At 43.9% G+C, this 20,091-nt stretch overlaps 1 protein-coding gene across 1 annotated transcript in view; it reads right to left on the bottom strand.

Moving 5' to 3' along the window:
* Positions 1 to 505: 505 nt before the first annotated feature.
* Positions 506 to 20,091, bottom strand: part of tmem121ab (transmembrane protein 121Ab) — a 53,226-nt gene continuing 33,640 nt past the window's right edge. The window contains exon 2 of the mRNA XM_048251365.1: positions 506 to 3,332. Within this exon, the coding sequence (XP_048107322.1) occupies positions 1,601 to 2,548 (948 nt within the window). The 5' untranslated portion in view covers positions 2,549 to 3,332 and the 3' untranslated portion in view covers positions 506 to 1,600. The remainder of the gene's footprint in view (positions 3,333 to 20,091) is intronic.

Here is a 20,091-nt window from a genome sequence, read left to right as displayed (position 1 = left end):
TTGGCTTGTAATGCACAAATGCTGAATTACCGTTGTCGAAATTGAAAATATTTCAGGAAGTCACGGATGCCGAGTAAATCAGAGGAGCAGCGCTTTCACAAGCCTATTACATATGGAGGGAGCACAATTCATTTCCTGATGGGCTCGGTTCCTCTGTGATTTATGGGCGGGATGTATCGCACCACGCTAGGAGGTGCGGAAAAGGTGATCGCCTGCTGATGCCACTACAGGTAATTTATTCTATTCCCAAGTCCGCTATTTAGTTCCTCCGTTGCCGTCCGGTTCTGCTGACGTGTAGCGTTTGTACATTAGCGATGCTTGAGCTGGTGTTTATCCTGACAGTAGCACGCCGTGCTCGATTGACAAAGACTCACAAGGAAAGCTCGAACAAACATGCGCCACTTGAAATACTTAGGCCACAATGTGACTTTTGCCCTTCAGGTAGGTGACTTTTGCCCTTCAGGTAGGACTTGAGGAGTAGTGCAAAATAAACAGTGATAAAGTGTTTATCGTTGAAGTCTCACTCTTTTCCATATTTTATTAAAACACTCTTCCAACTCAAAATGTACATACACCAGTAGTAATAATAATAATAATAATATTCAGTGTTATGATGTATAGTTTTCGGCGATATTTTTACCATCTATGTTCTAACCAGAATGTTAATGGCTACCAGTTTTATCCTCTCCTCCTAACTCCCTCCCTCTCCTCTTTATAACTCTTTACAACACGACTTTGCAAAAGCCCTTCAGAAACATACACACACACACACACACACACACACACACATATATATATATCATGTCAGAGGATGTTGCTGATCTCCTGAGCCTTTTTCAGCATTCCATCACAAAGACTTAAAATATGGGGACCTCTGACAAAAATGCTTCCTCAGACCTTCCTTCTAGAGCTGTTCCAGATTCTTAATTCCAGAGAGGGGATTCTTAATTCTCCCTCTGTTAGTTCCTTTCTTTCATCTTCTCAGCCTTTCACTCTGAGTTTTCTCCTATTTGTTGAGCAGTCCCTTTCCCATTTCTCTTTTCAAATTCCTGTCTACAATTGAGAAGTGAGTTCTGTATGCCCTGTCAGTTGCATTACAAAAGAAAACAGAGAGATCTTACAGGTAAACGTGTCATTTGTAACTCTCACAGGACCATCAAATTAAAAAAGATTTTAAGCTATCATTCTGGATCAGAAAAAAGGGTCTGTCGAACAAGCTTTCTTTCACTAGTTTTCATTTCATTTTTTTAGAAAAAATGTTCACACAATTAAAAACACATCTCACATCAGTGACATATAGCAGAGCTTCATCATATCAGTCTGGTCGTCAAGTCTTTTTTAGTAGGATTTGACCGGAGATACTAGAGTCTGTTTTGTTTTCTAGCTTTGATAGACAGTGTAGAAAGGCCAACTGTGTAACGCATACCAGGCTTATGACTGGGGTGTCCTTAGTCAGCAGTGATCAACCCATCCCCCCAAACCAGGACCTGTCCAGTCAGTAGTGATTCAAACCGGGACCTGTCCAATCAGTGGTTCCCACAGTCAGCAGGAAGAATGCCGACTGGCAGCCATGAGTGTCAATCAGTCGGCTCTGCCCCGGTCATGTGTCGATGATCTCCTGGGCGGGTGTGGGTTCGTGTGGCAGACTGGTGGCGTTGGGCAGTGCCTGGCCGTGTGGCACTGAGTTCTGTTGAAGCTCCAGAGCTATGCCGGCGGCACCCGGTGGTGGAAGCTCCTTCACCTGCCGCCGGTACTCCAGGAAGGTGCAGGCCTTGGTGGCGATGGCCACTACGTTCTTGCCCACAAAGATGGTGGAGACGCGGCTGTCCTGGAAGAGCACCATATTTACACCGCGGATCAGGATGGTCACCACGTTGATGGTGACCAGGCTCAGCACCGGGTAGAGCATCATCTTCTGGGGCGACACCTGCTCGCCCTGGACAGTGATCTCGCTCAGGGACACGCAGGGAAGTATGAGCAGCAGGATGTAGCAGTAGAAGAACATCAGGCCCTCTGCCCAGATGGGCAGGCCTGTCCGCTGCGGCTCCCATAGGTTGGCCTGGATGTCCAACAGATCCAGAAGGTCCAGAGCGACCCAGAAGAGCCGTCCCCGCATGTCCTCCTTCTTGCGGAAGGTGCGGACGTACTCCATGCTGTCCAGCGCGACCAAGATCAGGTAGAGCCCTGGGACGCATATCGAGAGCAGCAGCGTGAGCGCCTTGCGGGCCACCACCTCCAGGCTCTTGCGGTCAGCCTTGCAGTTCTGGAACACGAAGTAGAGCTTGATCTCCAGGACGAAGATATAGAGGAACCAGAGGATCATGGCGTAGCCACGGCGGGCCGTTCGCACTTCAGCACCCACCCACACCGCCACGTAGCGGAGCACAATCAGGAAGCAGAAGTCGCCCACCAGCACAATGATGCACACGCCAATCTTGCGTGGCCCCTGGTTCTGCTCCACCAGGTAGGCGTCCATGAAGGCCATGCTGGTCATGATGACTATGGTGGTGAGACACACGTGGCGCTTGTCTGGAGGTGGCAACACCATGACGAGGGCCACCAACCACGTGACGACAACAACAACCCTGGCACAAAGGTCAGCGGTAGCGTTTTAGTCTGCGCTCTTTTTTTTCTGTCCTTTCTTGATCAATCAAATTTCCGGCCAGCCATCAAACTTGAGTCATGGCAACACGTGTCTCAGTTTGAAATATGTTCTTTCTTAATAATGTTTGCCTCTAAATGATGCGGCAGAAGCATACATCTATCAGAGTTTGAGAGAGAAATGGCATAAGATAGACAGACAGAGAGAGAGAGAGAAAGAGAGTAGCTGCTCAATGACAGAGTTGTTCTCTAGACTGGGTGACCGAAGGAGTCCCTCTACACATTAGTCAACGCAGTTCCATTGATCTCTCCAGGACGGCTGCCTTTACCTGGCTCCTGTGGCTAAGCCGTCATGATCCAGCTATAGACCACGCGGTGATATGGAGAAGATGAGGCTACTTTATCTTCAGATCTGGGTGCCTGTCTGTGCCAGTTAGTGTCGGCTGTCTGAGGAATTGCTCGCCGAGGTGAACGGTCCGACTGCAAGTTTCTGGGTCATGTGAGGGGGAAACAAAGTGAAAGAGATAAATAAAGAAGAAAAGCAAGGTGGGGTAGAGGGAGGTGTTGTGGTGCAGGAGGAGTGCAGAGGCGAGGAGTTTGGAGCCATTAATCACTGGGACACGGGGTCAGTGGCCGAAGAAGCCCCCATGCCCGGCAAATGCTCCCCGTGGGGAGGCTTTGCCACGGGGCCTCAGATGCATTGTCTTTGCCACTCTGCCATGATCCACAGCCTGGAGAGAGAGAGGAGAGAGAAACAGTTAGTGATTTAGAGGAATAGGAGGAAAGGAGTTGGAGGAAAGAGAAGAGACAAATAGAGAACTTTCAGCGTAAAAAAGGGTCATAAATTATGAGCTGTTGTCAAAGGCCAACATTATACCAGCAGGTCCTTATCCTTCCCCTTCTTCTCCCCCCTCATCTTCTTCCTCATCCTCCTCTTTATCACTGCACCCTGATCACATCAAGACAGAACCTGCCGGTGGGTCATTGTTATTGCGCCTCCTGCCTGACCCACATTTTCTGTGTAATCCTTCTGTTCCCACTTGCGGGACCACAGTCACTCAGATAGTATTTTTTTTCTCCCCGCTCTCTGAAAGTGGTGTGTGGTAATTCAGCCGGAACACTGATGTTCGCAGTGAGGTGACAAGACTTAACACAGTGTCTTGGTTTAATAGTGCCAAGCTGAAGCTCAGTAGGTCATGGAGGAAACCTAACAGCGTCTCCCCCAAGATGAGGTTTGCCAAGGCATTTGGTGTAAGCCGCTTACACACTTAAAACAGAGTTATTTGGCTAACCCTTCTTGGCAAAGTGCTAAAAAAAAGTTTGAACTTTCAAACCGGCATGGAAATTAGAATTTAGTAACGTCATCAATGTATATAATTCATTTCAGCCCACAAGAGCTTAATGGGTCTTCCCTATGTGAAAGTTCTGGAAGAATTCTAGATTTCTCAACCTTCTTCTAAAAGTGTAAAGCGTGCCTTGCCAGCAGTATGAATATTTAAGTGGATTAATGAATATTTTAAATGGTAAATCAGAAATTCTGATGCTCTTCACTTGTGATACAAAAAAGTGATAAAATAGTCTTCTGATGATTTTGTAAAAAAAAACTGTGATCTTTCTAGAAATGTATCAGGGGAATTCTATATGCTATCTTCATATGCTATTCTTTTCAAAAGTTATGCATACTCTTTTGCATATTTTTTCGACTCAGTGCCTCATTAAATGTTTAAACCCTGTACCGATAAAAATAACACAGGCATGTTTGGTCAATGAAATATGAAGAACAAGCCATGCTGTTTGAAGTTATGGTACAACCAGTGCACTTTGAATTTATGTAGATCAGATTACTATATTGTATGCAGTCGCATTTTGCTCAAAGCTACATTACTACAGAATGAATTGTTGCCACTGCAGTGGCTAAAGTAGAGGAACAAATAATGGAGCTCATTAATTCTGTCTCTAAACAGTCTACAAAACTCCCCGTTCTTCAGGCTTTTGGAAGGAGATCTGGATAAATCCATCAGATGAAGCCTTTTGGGCACTTGTCCAAGGAGCTGCATTTGAAGGTCTCGGGCACTCTGCTGTTTGGAATTCTACATGCGGTAATCGCCTGAGGAGGTCATACCGCCTTCGTTGTCTGACACCAGGTCATGACTCGGGCCAGACGTGTATCGCATTAGGGCTGCCGTTTAACACTGAGGGCCAAACGCGAGCACTGTGAGGGCACAGTCAGAACGGGAAGCATTCAATGATGAAAACTAATGAGCAGGGGCAGCCCTGACGACCCACATAACTTGCCGGGGTTAGCACAGCACTGGAGGAGTACAGCCAGGCTGCATGTATGGGTCATAAACAACCACAGCAATTCATAGATTAGGCTAGTTAGCTCTGCCAATAAAACCTGTCTCCTTGCATTGCCTGCATATGGGGCTACGAAAGACAAACGGCATTTATGGAAAATAGCTGTGATCTGAGTGCCTCCATAATAGGACATGCGACAGTGGTGACCCACATAATTGATTATCTGGCAGTGGGGTAGTGGTGCCATCCCCAGTGATCACTATTCTGTAATGTCTCGGGCTCCCTGTCCAAATGAGAAAGAAGAGTAGAAGTGGTGGATAACAGGTTCTGCTATTTTGCCTGAATTCTACTTTGTGTCTTTTATGTCTTTTACTTTTACTTCTAATGTATGTAGTTTACTTTTTAAACATGTGTAGCCATGTCCCTTTTATGCTTTTATGTTTAAATTGTAATTGAAATAGATATGGTTTCATAGGAAAGCTGAGCAGCTGTCTGAAGAATTTGATTTGCCTGATGTGTAAAAAAACAAATGTGGTGTGAAATGGAACCATTCCTAATTCCACAAAGAGTTTTTTTTTTTTTCTTGGCCATTACGGTGATGACGGGGCAATACTGTTACAGAGAAGAATTTGAGGGAAGGAAGAGAAGAAAAATTAGCTAAATAAATCAAGCAAATGATCCTGCTAATAGAGCGGAACTCCTCTGAGAGTCCCGTACTAGTTTTATGTCATCTCTGAAACCAGCTGTTGTTAACACTAAGACAAAATGGCACATCAGACAGGCAGTCAGTCAATCACGTAATTTTCACATCCTGCCAGATTTGATGATCACAAAGAGAGAGAGAGAGAGAAGGGAAGATCCATGGACAGAATCCAGATGAGCCCTTTAATGATTACCTGCAGCATACTGTTTGTGACAGTATTCATTGTGAAGATCAAGATTTTCGCAGGTAAAACAGAATTAATTTACTTGTTAACCTTTGCTAACTGGCAGGTTATTTATTTATTACCTGACTTCGTAGGTTTGCCATTTTTACACAGCCAAAGCTAACATAATGACAAACCTTTTCTTTGTAATTATCAGATCTCTTTATGCTTAATACAAGCACCTGTACTTTTAACATCTCGGGGGAAAAAAAAGCTCAAAAGCTTGTTTGACAGGAAAGATTATCCCTGAGAGGAAAATGAACCTGGCAAAGAACTAATACATCAAGAAGTGTGATGTGATGGTAGCACACACAACCCAAACACACAAATCATAATGAAGGCCTAATATCAAATGCTGGTGAAATGACACAAGAAAGGGGTGTGGGGTGTCTGTCTGTGTGAGTACAGAGTCAAGGACAGGCTGTCATCTCAACCTGTGAATCTGGCTTGACATTGTCAAAGACTATTTCCCCCCCAGGTCCCTTGGCCCCACTGAGCCTTGCTATAGCTGACAGACCCCAGGGAGTTCTGATGGCTGAGGAGGATTGTGGTCTAAGCTGGGGGAAATTCTTGAGCTGTGAGTGAGAAAAGTGCCCCCTTCACACACACACATACACACTAGGGTTGTCACTTTTGTGAAAAAATCCTGTTCGATTTTTGAGACGTAAGTGTTCATTGAATCGATTGTAAAATCGATGTTTTATGTCTAAAGACGTTTCCATTTTCAACGCCAAATATAGGCCAATCCACAAACAACTAACAGGCATTAGGACGAACGTAAAGAGGGCGCTTGTAGACGCAAGCCAGCAATATTTCTGATGATTTATTGGCGTGAAGTTTCGTGCACAATGACAAACAGAAGTGCAACATTCTCGAAAACCAGTAAGCCAAGTGGACTGCCATTACATTACATTACATTACATTACATTTGGCTGACGCTTTTTTAACCAAAGCGACTAACAACATGGTAAACAGTAAGTGTTAGAACAATTCTCACAATTTTAGGACAGTTTAAAAAAAACATTAGAGTACAGTAAGAATAAGTGCGTCGGTGAGTGCTGTTAATTACATCAGTGACATGACTGCAGGCTTCAACGTAGCTGTGTCTGTGTTTACGATTAGAAATGTCAAACAAATTTCGCCTCCGTAGAACTCGATTGCACAGTTTGCGTAGCCTACCGCTTTGTTCTTCTCCATAGTTTGATATACCAAAAATCCGAAGTACTTCCACATCGAACTCCTCAAGTTATTTGGGCCTCGTCTCTCTACATGTCGCACAGGTTGATCGCGTTGTCCTCCATTTTTTGGCAAAACACGAGCAGCACAGCAGCTGATTGAAACTGCTGTTCCCGGTGCGTAAAATTGGTGGGAATTTTCTTTTTAGCTTTCGCAATGCTTACTGCACTTCGGAATTATTTTATATTCTTATATTTTATATTCTTATATTCTTGTTCTTATTCTTAATTTCGTTTAAAATTAATAGTGTAAATATTTGGTTAAAATCGATTCCCTAATTTAGTTTTCGAAACTTGTGGTGTTTGGTCCAATCGATTGTGCAATCGATTTTCGAACGTAAAGTGACAGCTCTAATACACACTCGCGTCTTCCTTTCCTTGCCTTGTAGTTTTAAGGGTTTACAAAGTTTAGCTCTGATTCATGGATTTTGTACGCAATGTTCTTTCTACAAAAGCATGCCATGTTTGTTTTTTCTCAGTGAATATTTTAGTGGATAAAGTTTTCTTTTTTCGCAGGTGCTTTGTGCCAGCCACACTTTCTTGTGTTTTCCCAAGCAGGAAAGACATGCCAATTTCAGGATGTTCAGGATTTTTAGCACAGGCTGAAGTCAGTCAAGCTGAGCTCGGTCTGTATATGTTTGGGATTTTAAAGTCAGCTCTTGAAGCAATCATGGCTACAATACAAGACTGACAGACAAGCACAGAGAGAGAGAGAGAGAGAGAGAGAGAGAGAGAGAAAGAGAAAGCAAGGGAGCGAGAAAAAGAAAGATTACATTCATGAGACAGAGATTAATTGACTGATTAAGTCAAAGCCGAGGATCATTAGCATGCTAACAATGACACCTCGGACGCATCACATCATGATTTTTGCCGATATTAATTATGATTAAAGCCAGAATACATTCCCCAAATGCAACAAGATATTAGCGACTTTCAAGGTCTAGCTATTAATATAAAGCCCTGGCTCAAAATTGAACTGCAGTGGGACAATTTTGCAAAGTGTAATATGTCATCTCTGTTGTGTCACAGTTGTAGCTCACTGTGGGAATTAAAAATAGGTGGGAATTTGTCAGTGATGGAAAGTCCCCCTGTGGATTGAGATATGATACAGCCATGGATAGCTTTACAGGGAGTAATGTTAAGCTGCAGTCGCCTTCTCTCTATGCATTGGAATATATTTAAAGTAGCTACATGTGGCTTCTGTCAGCCCTGCCTGCCTTGTGGATAGATGTGGTGGTGGTGATGGGATTTGGGTTAGATTGTGTTCCAGGACAAGTAAGTAAGATTGTAGTATAACTCATAACTATTAGACCTTGGGGATATTTTTAATTCTGTACCTTAGTCCCACTTAGCCAAACAATGAGACATGCTTTTTACTGTGTGGCTCAGTTTTTTGTGTCTTTTGTGTTGGTGAGCTATAACCTTCATTATGTTATACAAATCCAACTCTCATTGTATTGCATCGTTACCCAGAATGTACTGGGTCTATAATGGTGAGTCACCATTTGTTTTTGTTTTCTGATTGGACTTTTCACTGAAAATTAAGCCCCATGTTCCCACAGCCCTATGTTCCCGCATTTCTAAGATTTTTCTCAAAGTTAAACCCTATGTTCTCACATTTCTAGGACATTTTCAAAATTAGGGTTAGGGTTAGAAATGGTTAGTGTGAGAACATAGGGCTGTGGGAATATAGGCACGCTCCACTCCCGCATCAACATGTATCTGCATGCATGGTTTACTCCATTCACCTTTTGTAGCCTATACTTTGGACAAAACCCACTCCGTTATTATTGAATTTTGTTAGAATAAAATAAAACATCTACAAAGTTGTGCTGTGACCGTATTGTCTGCCTGATTGAGAAAATCAGCTTGTCAATACTCATCAGAGTGAAAAGTAAGGTATTTACTTGAAAATGAGCCTACAGCCAAATTGTGAACAACTTCACAGGGCATTTCAGTATCTTTTTTCTCGCCTGCGACACATTAGTCTCACACCTAATCAAGCATAAACTTCCGCGCACATAAATCATCTTAAACTGCAGACATGGTTCAGACTGCTATTCCCAGTCCACTTAAATGCAGCCTTCATTGGATCCAGTCAGGATGTCTCTCACCCAATCAGCATTCAAGTAAGCCCTTGAGTCTGATGCGAGATTGGATCTGCGGCATACTGGAGAAAATGGGAATGTGGGAGTTTTTTGTTAAAGAAATTGAGGGGAATAGGTTGTGTCTCTTAAATTGGAGCAAACGATTTGCTTTAAAAAATATACTTAGAGGACAGGTGTATCTTGGGAGGGCCTGTAATGAATTTGGTTCAGGTCCTGGTTCCTGTCTGAGCTTAGTGGCGTTCAGGGTCTCTCTGAGGCTTCTCTGCAGTTTGTTTGTCTTTTTCAGCTTGAGACTTTAGATACAGTGTGCACCAAGACAAGGCTGTCAGTGAAAACTAGAGGCTGAATCTGCACTCTGGGGTGAGTGTTCTTCAAATTGGCTAGCTGAGAGTGCACAGGAAAACAGCATTCCCAAAGCAGGCTAGTCTCGTCTTGAAAAGTTGACCTGACTGCGCACAGTAATAATCAAGTACCCAGTGGGTGAGTAGCCTGGCAACGAAATGATTGTGATTATAAAGTCTATGCAAACGCTAGATACACAAACAAGTGTATCTATCTGTCTGTCTGTCTGTCTGTCTATCAACCTACCTATCAATCTATCTATCTGTCTGTCTGTCTATCAACCTACCTATCAATCTATCTATCTGTCCGTCTGCTTGTATGTTTATATCTGTCTGTCTAATTTTCCATTTCTGTCTTTATCTGTCTACTTATCTGGTGTTGTTTGTCTACGTCTGTATGTACCTTTCAATTTCTCCTCCTATCAGTCTGTCTGTACTGTATGTGTGTTCATGTCTCCTTCACTTGTTTACTGGAAGTGGGTGTCAATTCCCATTTTCTGGGAGAACGCTCAGTTCTCTCTGGCTCACGGCTCATGTCACTACCCGCCAGCCAGCACAACCGATGTGCCTGTCGGTTTAGGCGCATGCGCTCCCCCCGACTCCCTCGACTCGCAAACAGCCGATGCTGTAAGGTTAATTAACTGCTGGTGTCCGTGTCAAACGCTACACACGTTCTATGGAGCTAGCGTCTGGCTAAGCAGAGGCTGGAGCTGGAGAGAGAGAGAGGGAGGGATGGAGGGGGGCGGCTTTGTCAGCCCCCGTCTGGCCCAATGCCGTCTTCATCGGTTGGAAATGGCATCCATATGTTGAGCGGGCGCCATGCCAGGCCTCAGGACTACTGCAGCAGGTGTTCACGACATCCCTTTGGATGTCAGAGGGAACAGAGCGCCTTCTGGCAGATAAGAGCTGCGCTCTGACACACACACAACCTGTGTGCAGATGTACTTTTACCCAGCGAAAAGAAGCACACACACACACGCACACACACACACACACTACGACAAAAATACAGCTAGATTGATTGATGGATAGACAGAAATAATGATGGAGAGCGTATGGCAGACAGGCAGGTAGGCATAAGTGTGCAGGTAATTACACACACATATACATATATCAGTCCACCCACACTTTGTTGGAAGTCATGTATTTTTTTTTTAAAGGGAACGTATTTCTCTGAAGGCATGCATTTCCTTTGTTGCAAATCCTGTCTCGAATGTTGTGAGTTGTGTGAGCTGCATATGCCAAGGTTTGCAATTCCCTCACAGCTGCTTTGAATTCACTCCCCAGAGTGTGTATGTGCGTGTGTGTGTGTGTGTGTAAAAATCTGTATTACAAGGAAAGGTGTGTGTTGTAGGTTGTGTGTTGTATGCTGAAACGATCTTGCCCTGAGTTATAAAAAGGTACACACACAAACACAGAGAGAGAGAGGCATACACACACAAAAAAAAACAATCACCTCAGGCATCAACAGTTTTGTGTATGTGTGTGTGTAAAAGTGTGTGAGACAGAGAGAGTGCACGTGTATGCGCTTCTATGACTCAGAACAAGATCGTTTCAGCTTTCCTGAAAGATGTCCTTTATAAGAATAAGCCTAACAAACCATTTCTTTTTTTTTCTGATTGCATTATGAAATCATGTCATACAAAAGGCTAATTTCATAGCTTTTTGAATTCTCTGAAATTGCTTTTATTCTCCCGCTCTCTCTCTCTCTCTCTCTATCTCTGGCCCTTTCTCTGTGTCTTCCCCCTTCTGTTATTTCTCAGCAGTTCAAACACTCAAGGCTATTTTTTTGCACTAATTTCAGAGAAGGCCAAAAATACCGGTCATAAAATGACATCATTAGTAAAACCATCCTCGTCATCAGGAGGTAATAGAGGGTGTTTAGCTGTAATGAGTCTCGGCGAAAAATCCCTTTTCCTTTTTCGCAGCAGCAACCAGAACTTATTTCAAGAATGCTCAGGGTCAAGTTGTGGCGTGAGATGGGGTATGAGGTTGAGGAGGGAATATAAAGCAGGTCAGTGTGTGTGTGTGTGAGGGAATATAAAGCAGGTCAGGTTTTACACTCTGCTACACCCATACAGGAGAAATATCAAAGACTGAACTGTAGATCCAGAAAGATCAAGTATTCAGTATACTACTGGCAAGTCATTGATACCATGCAGAACATACTCACGCAGACAAGCCTAATTATGTCAGTTGAGAAATTGGACAAGATGGCATGCGTCTACCTAGATGTGTTTTCAATAAGAACTGCCTAAGGTTTTGTACTCGAAACCAATAGTACCCAATTTTGGCCTTTTCTGTTCTGTCCCACTTTGTGTTTTGCTCTTCCCAACAGTCTCTCAATTTGTCTCTCTCTCCTTCTCAATTCAACGACCCTCACACAATCTCACTCCCAGCACTGTTTTCTCTTTTCCCTATTTCTTTATCTTTTTATTTCACTTGTTCCTCTATTCTTGCTTCCGGCTGTTGCCAAGTTTTAACATCATAGTTATCCGCACTGAAATCTTTTGATTCGTTGTTGTTTTCATCCAGTGAAATTCTGTTTGTATATCACAATGTAGCTCCAGCTGTATTATCCGGGCCTTGCACATGACTGTCACACACAAACCTTTAGAATAAAAATCCTCCCAATGAGCAATCATTTCAATAGGAGAAGCAGAGCTTTTCAGCTTGTGTGCAGCTAACTAAACACCACTTTCTGACTAAACAAACTCGTGACAAAAGCCTGTCTGACTAAAAACTTGTTTACTTGTTAGGTTTATTTCAGTTTTCCTGGCGATTACACTGTGTCAAAATATGCATTCTGAGGTTGGGCATCACAGTCCTAGAGTCCAGTCTCACTTGGGGAAAATGGAGACTCATCTGGTGGTCATTTAATCTCATTTCACACCCTCCGCCCCTAATGGACACCTCAAAGTGAGGTGACACAAAGTATAACAAATTATTTCAATCACTGGGTTGGATCGGCGTGAGTGTGCAATGAGTCATAATAGATTGGTTTATTAATGAGACACGTCTCTATTTATATGATCAAATCCCTCAGTCTCAGTAGAGGGAGGGAGAGGAGCAGGGTGGCGTGGACCAAGCTGGTTGGTCATCTGTCACCTGAAGAGAGAGATCAACTCACCATCAACCCACCCCACCCAACATGCCATTCACTTCCCCTCTCAATGGACAGTGAGCCAGGGGAAAGCGTGTGGGGTGTTGGAGCTGTGGATAGGGTGTGGGGGTGGGGTTGGTGAGTGTCAGATATGTGGGATAGTGCCGTCATGCTGAGCAAACGCACAGCGGGACACTTCCTCCCCTTCGCTCCACACCACCCCCCCTGCCCACAGGCCAGACCACTTTTAGCTCTCCTCCAAGATGCAATCCATCAAACCCCCTGACTTTCAGGACAGCTTGACGGTGGGGGTTACAACCCACACTGAGAATACAAAAAATATATATATATATATTCTTAAAAGTCTGACCGGTGCATGGACCGTTTAAACACATGTGCCTGGATAATGTCACGAGGGATTTCAAAAAGCAGCATGCAACCCGGGTGAAACACTTGATAAAATCCTGTGAAGGAAACGTAAAAAAGGGCCCCACCACTCCGGTACAAGCTGAACTACAAGAATGTGATGAAAGTTAGAGGAAGTTAAGAAGCTCCACTCCGTGTCCCTTCACAGATACATTATAAATGCATCATAAATGATGAATGTGCTTCACACACAATGGGGAGCATCAGTAGAGTGTAAAACCAGGCCATCTGTTAACGATGCCACACTGCAACCTGTGCTGTGATCTTACAACAGAGCACTTTGGTTTGACAGGGAAGTTGGGCCCTAAATTGGCTGTTCCCGACTAGCAAATAAAAAACATGCATTTTTCTGACAATTTATCTTTTTGTACCATTTGTTCCATGGCTCCTGACTGGTAAACAAAACCTAGGTAGTTATTGACTTTTTAAAAGTATTATTTTCTTGGGTCTGTGGCAAACATTATACGTGATAGAATTTATCTTCTCTAAAAAAATGAGTGCACACTCATTCCCCTTCTTGAGATTCAGTACAGCATTGTGCAGACTGCAAAACATATTGATTTGGCCGAAGCGAAAACATCCCTCATTTTTCTAATGATAATGCGGACTGTCTTTACATCACAGCTCCGTAATGATTTTCACCCTGTGGCTACCCAGGGACGTTGCTTTAATCTTATGATGTCAATAGTTATTTTATTTTTTCTAAAGTCGAGTTCTTTCGCTGCGCTGGCCATTTTGTTCCATCCTCCACTTCCTCTTTGCCCAAACTCCCCTCATCAGGACCCAGGGGCCTCTGGCGAGGTGACAGACTTGTAGCCACTAATGCATTGTGGGTAGCCAGAATGTCCTTATTAGAATGGAAGCACTCCCCAGGAGCAGGAGAACGTCCTCTCTACCCACTTTGGGGCCCCAAAAGTATTTTGGGCTTCGTTTGTCTCTCATATTTTTTCTTTTTTTTTTGAAGTTGTCATCGTTTCTCTGTTAAAGGACTGTTGGAAGGACTCTACCTCAGGCTGACATCTAAAGGTCATATGCGTCTTAGTTCGCTGTTGACTTTAAACTTTTTTTTTTTCACCAACTGCTCAATGATTGTCCTTTCTGGTAAGTTCTTAATGTCACTCACAAATGTCATTCAGCCCTGCACTGACAGTCGTTATTATTATTATTATTATTATTATTTCTTTTTTTAAGTCACAAACAGTTCCAAGAAGAACTCCCTTCCTCCACAGCACACTCGCTTCCCTGCCCATCATCCCTCTGTGCCGGCATGCATCAGTCCTGGTTTATTTATATCAGCGCGGCTTCCGGTGAGGCTGAGGAGGTAGAGGCATCTGTGCAGTGCTGTGCTGTGCTTGGTCATTACTAAGTGCTTCCTGCCTGCCCGTCTATGAGAGGCAACACAGGAGAGTCATGGGGATGATGAATCTATCCCCTTTCTGGGTAAATATCCCCAAGCCTCGTTCCCTGCTACCAATGTAGGGTGAATTTGTGTGAGTGTGGTTGCGTGTGTGTGTGTGTGTGTGTGTGTGTATCGATGTATATGCATGTGAGTGGACGTCGATGAGCAGCTTGCTTGTGACCCTTTGACCCCTGCTGTTTCCTATCTTGCGTAGAGCTCTGGGGAGATGAATGTGCAGCAGCGACTCAACCACACTGTAGCACAGGGATGTGTGTGTGTGTGTGTGCGTGCGTGTGTTTGCGTGCGTCCGTGTTTGTGTGTGTGTGTGTGTGTGTGGTAGCGGACCGCTACAGATTCTTTATAATAAAAGTGTATATTACTATAGGCTTATCCATCCGGGTTGCTTAAACGTAATTGGGGTTGTTAACGTCACGCAGTCAGCTGACGATTAACAGACATCCCAAGTCTCCCGGAAGTTCCGGGAGTCTTCCGCATATTGATAGCAGCTCCCTGACGCCCGCAAATTAGAAAAAATCTCCTGGAATCTAGAGTGAGCGATCAACATCCAGAGAGAGCTGGCGCATCTTGAGACAGCGTGTGCATCTGAGTGTAAAAGCATACATGGGGGGGGGGAGAGAGAGAGAGAGAGAGAGAGAGGGGTGGTGCGTGTGTGCCTGAGCGCATCCAAGACAGAGAGCATCCTGATTGGCCTGTTTCGCTAAATCAACCAGTTTTCAGTGGCCTGTTTCGCTAAATCAATCAGTTTTCAGTGTAGGCGGGCTTTAATTTATCTCTTTTCTCCCAAACTTAATCAATCAGTTCAGTCTATAGGAATAGGAGTGTCATAGCAGAGTCAGTGCCTCAAAAAAAGGAAAATGTAGGCTACCCTTGTCTAATAAGAGTAAAAAATAATGATAGGCCTAGTCTTGCACGCTGCCCTGTTTGTAACAGTGACTTTAGCATTGCCTATGCCGGGTTAAATGATTGCAAAAGACATGTTGAGGTGAGTTTAAGTGCCAATTCATGTGCACATTATTCAGGTCTATAGCCTACTAGATGGCTAGTTGCCAAGGCTACATGAAAAAAACCAAACTACCAAAATCTACATATTTTCACAATTTCTATGCCTTCCTTATTTGGTGTACTGCCTAGACATTAAGTAGGCCGTGATACCTCCCTGAAATTAATTTTTGCAGGTTGGGATGTCTGCGATAAAAGGCTGCTTGGCCTAACCTGCGGAGAGAGAGCACTAATTACCAGGAAGCCCTATCAGAGAGAGTGGTTACTGAGGGCATGTGAGACGTGGCGGGAGCGTTTTAAACAGAGTTTTCACACTGGATGTATGTAGTTACATTGGATTCCTCTGGATCGTACCCTTGTGGATTAATCCCTTGAAGGAATTACTATGAAGCCACGCGGATCCTGAGCAAAATAGGACCGGCTCAAACTACTTTGTGTTGCGCACGACGGAATGGATCGGCAGCATGGCAAGATGTTTTCCTTTCTCTTGTCGAGGTGTTGCGAAGATCCCTGCTTCAAGTCGTAGGCCTACTCTGCCGTTTCCCTGGCTAGTCTCCCGCTGGTAACTCAACACTCATCTCCGAGTTCACGTTTCCCCTCCGCCAGTATAACAACTAATTCAACATATTCCAGAACTCACTTTCCTTCAGTGACTCAGACTTTTTCATTCTTTTCCTTTTTGTTTAAATATAATTTTATTTTCGATTGTATGGAGGGACAATGATTATTTAAGTTGTGTATGAATATTTTTGGTTTAATTTAAACTATCACAATATATGATTTAAAACTTATAAATGTGTTATTTGATTTGTGTGATAGTTTCGCGGTAACGGTGGCTACATTTGAATTGGCAGCAAATACTGCCTGGCACCCCAGAGACAATTTAATCTCTAAATTTAAAATAAAAGATTCAGATTAGTCACGTTACAGTGTATGAGATGACAAGAAGCAAAGACATAAAAAAAAGACATAGTTGAGCTGCCAGGCTAGACCATATGACATGGCTCAGAGATATGTGAAGGAGAGAGAGACATGAAAAATAGCCCAAAAGTTGAGTTACCGATAAAGAGTAGAGATAGGAGAATGACTTTGAGAGAGGTAGAACAGGTATGTATCGAAGACTTCTGGGTACGGCGCACGGGGGGTATACATGAGGTATGGAGGGTAAAGGGAAGGAGTGGATGGAAAGGTGTGATATGCCCAGAGACATGAGAGCACCAGAGGAGGGAGGAAAGGGAGAAGGTTAGCAGAGGAGAAATATTCACTAGGAGAAAGAGTAAATGAGCGAGTGAGACAGAGAAGGACACAGAGGTAAAAAAGGTAGTAAAGTTAGGGGGGGAAAAGTGAGGAACGGTGTCCTGAAGAAAAAATAGGAGAGAGGGAGAGAGAGAAGCGGTAGAAGGCAAAACAGCAAGGGCACCACAGTGGGAGAGAAAACGGTTGGAGTTGGAGAGAAAGAACGAGGGAGGGAGAGAGAGAGGCGCGGTAGGTAGCAAGGTGGGGATATATTAATGCCTGGATGGGGTTCGGGATAAAGGGAACGTGATAATCGAGGCGGAGAAGAAGACAGACGGTGTGAAACCTGAGGGAGAGTGAGAGAAAAAGAGAAAGAGGGGAATACATGAAGCAACTTGTGAGAGAGAGAGAGAGAGAGGTGGATGCATTTATCAGGCAAATGAAAGGCGAGTGATAAGGAGGCGAGGTGAGCTCGGCACACACACAGACACACAAGGGGAATTTCAGACGCCGATAATGAGAGTCTCTGTGCACTTCCAAGAGGCTTTTCTGCAGAATTAATGCAGCGGGGTAAATCGGAATATTCCAGAGTCGGTCGTGAAAGGAATGTGTCTGACATTGTCACAGAAGTACAAACACACACACATACACATCTATGCATGCACACATAGATACATGGGCATGAATTCATATACATTCCAACATACGTAATCACACACTCACACATATCGCCATAACACATACTTATACCCACATTACACCTTCATGCAAACATAAGCAGCTGAGGACATATTTCCAAAGTCAACCAGATATATTTTTATACATCCATTTATACAACATATATACATATTTTCATGCATACATCAAATAATTTTTAAATATGCATGCAATGAAGTTATGGGGTATAACAAAAGTAGTTATCAGTACAGTAAGTAGTATCAGATGAGGAGCGAACCCTTCTCCCTTGACAGCCTCTACTCAACGAGGTAGCAGTTAGCTTAGTGGCGCTCGTGGGATTAAATGCGCAACTTGGCAAACACAGCCAACACGAATGACGACTCCCATGACAACCAGCAACCTTTTGAGTAGCAAATGGCAAAAAAACAACTACAAATTCTGTACAAGAGCCGTGAAAAACTCAGGAGAATGAGTCAGTATGTGTACTGGCTTGGCATGTTCCATCTATTGACCATCTGTATTAAGTGGCAGACAGGCATTTTTATCATCTAGCACGCCACTGAGCCCCATCCAAGGACACCGTCAACGCTCCCCCAAAGCTGACAAAACGAGAAAGAGAAGTGAGGCTGGAGATTAAAATAGAGAAAAGAGGACTGCTTTGTCTGTAAAACACGGAAACAATCGAAAGCCATTATTATTTCACTGAAGGACTTTCCTCCTACCTACCCACCCTTCGTATCAGCCTCCCGACCACAGATGCCATCTGCCTAAGTGGGTTACGCGATAAAAGACAGGGCGACACTGACTATTAACACACGGAGGGAGAAAGAAGAGAGGAGCAGAGTGGAACAAAAAGAAGTGGAAACCCATAGCGGGGCCGCCGTGGGCTCCTCAAATTACACTCTTTATACACTGATGAGAAGAGAGGGATAGAGGAAGAGAGAGAGAGAGAAATAGAGAGGGATAAAGAGATAAGAGAAAGCTGCTATGACATCATGTCACACTGATGTCATGCTAATAAATGTGTTTTTGGTTGTGATTTGGAGAGGAATAGAAGAGATAGGGGGGGAGAGAGAGAGAGAGATAAAGGGAGGGATATGCACTGGGTGAAGGAAGAAAGGGCTGAAGAAACAAGACAGAATGATGGATAGAACATGGGGGGAGATAGGCAGAGAGAGACATAGAGAGAGAGAGAGTGAGTGATTGAACAGCCCTCTCCATCAACTCCCGGGAGTGACCAATCACTAGCTGATCGATGTTGGGGCTTAGCGTTCGCCTGGTCAGTCTTAAAAGCTAAAGAGATCCGTTGAACGGTCACAAGAGGATTCCCCCCTTCTCCAGTGAGGTGCCTGTGAGTACCAGACTTCCACCCACCTCACCCCAGAGTCCCTCAAGCTGATCGCAAGTCAGTGGTACACCATATGAAGTGAAGTGAAAGGAAGTTGGGCACGGTGGATGCACATCTGGTTGTTGGGCACGGCGGACGCACATCTGGTTGTTGGGCACGGCGGATGCACATCTGGTTGTTGGGCACGGTGGATGCACATCTGGTTGAATAATGTACGCTTCAGCTTCTCATTTTTGAATATACTCAGAGGAAATGCCTCTATTCCTATCCCAAAAGAATGAGCAAAGCGCTTGTGAAGGGGGGCTCTGTGGAAGGGTACAGGGAGGAAGTGCCCACTTCCCAAAGATGAGCATCTGGTAACAGAGGTTAAGAGGTGTAGGGTGGAAGTATCACTATTTCTGAATCTTTCAGAATGATGTACAGTATGTGCACCTCCATGCTTCACAATCATGCACACCACCACACAGTAATGCTATATGCATTTGTGACATATTTTTTAAATATGTAAGTTGTATTTATACATTTGAACTGGAGTGTAGGTGTAAATGATTATGCCAGAATATGAGTCCTTTTTTAAAGCTCTAAGTATCTTCAGAAAGTAAGGCAACATTTTTAGTGTTATATGATAAGAGCTCTTTCAAAAATATGAGTTGCTAATAGTACTCCCCTCTACATCTGCTTGGCACACCTGTTTGACAAGTGTCTGGATTTACACTTGCATTGCATGACTGCAGCTGAAAGAGCTTTGGAACTGGTGCCTATATGCAAAGAGAAAACAATGGGGATGAGTGTATTCCTTATTGTGACAACTGATTCACTTCCAAACCCAAAGGCAGCCCAGGCTGGGTGATATGTCCAGGTTAACAAGCCGGTTACAGATCACGGCTGACTGACATGGAGACCAGGCTGACTCATCTGCCAGCATGAGAAAGGGTTTGTGTGTGGATGTTGAAGGGGCTCGCTGCGTCATGCCTGACTCTCATCTTTTCCACTCCTCTCTGAGATGTTCATATGAGGTCGCTGAAGGGAGATCAGGGTGTGGGGGGCATAAGGACACTTCTTAAAGGTACAGTCAGGGTTTTTTTTTTTGCAATTTTATATATATATATAATTTAAAGCCCATACATTTAAAAAAAAATATTAGATAGTTAGCAGGCCAGACAGAACACAGAAAAAAATAGTTTTGTGTTCTGTCTGGCCTGCTAACTATCTAATATTTTTAAGTAGTTGGGTTTTATAACCGCAACTCAAGACAGTTGGGTGTTATGGATAATTGTCTGACCACTCGCTGTAGAAACTAGACCATATTATAGGATAGCTCATTCTGAATGCAGCAGCCTATGCCATAACGTTACCTTTGAACACTGTTGCC

Source organism: Alosa alosa, chromosome 8, assembly GCF_017589495.1.
Source record: "Alosa alosa isolate M-15738 ecotype Scorff River chromosome 8, AALO_Geno_1.1, whole genome shotgun sequence".
NCBI lineage: Eukaryota > Metazoa > Chordata > Actinopteri > Clupeiformes > Clupeidae > Alosa > Alosa alosa.
This window is presented reverse-complemented; position numbering and strand designations above follow the sequence as displayed.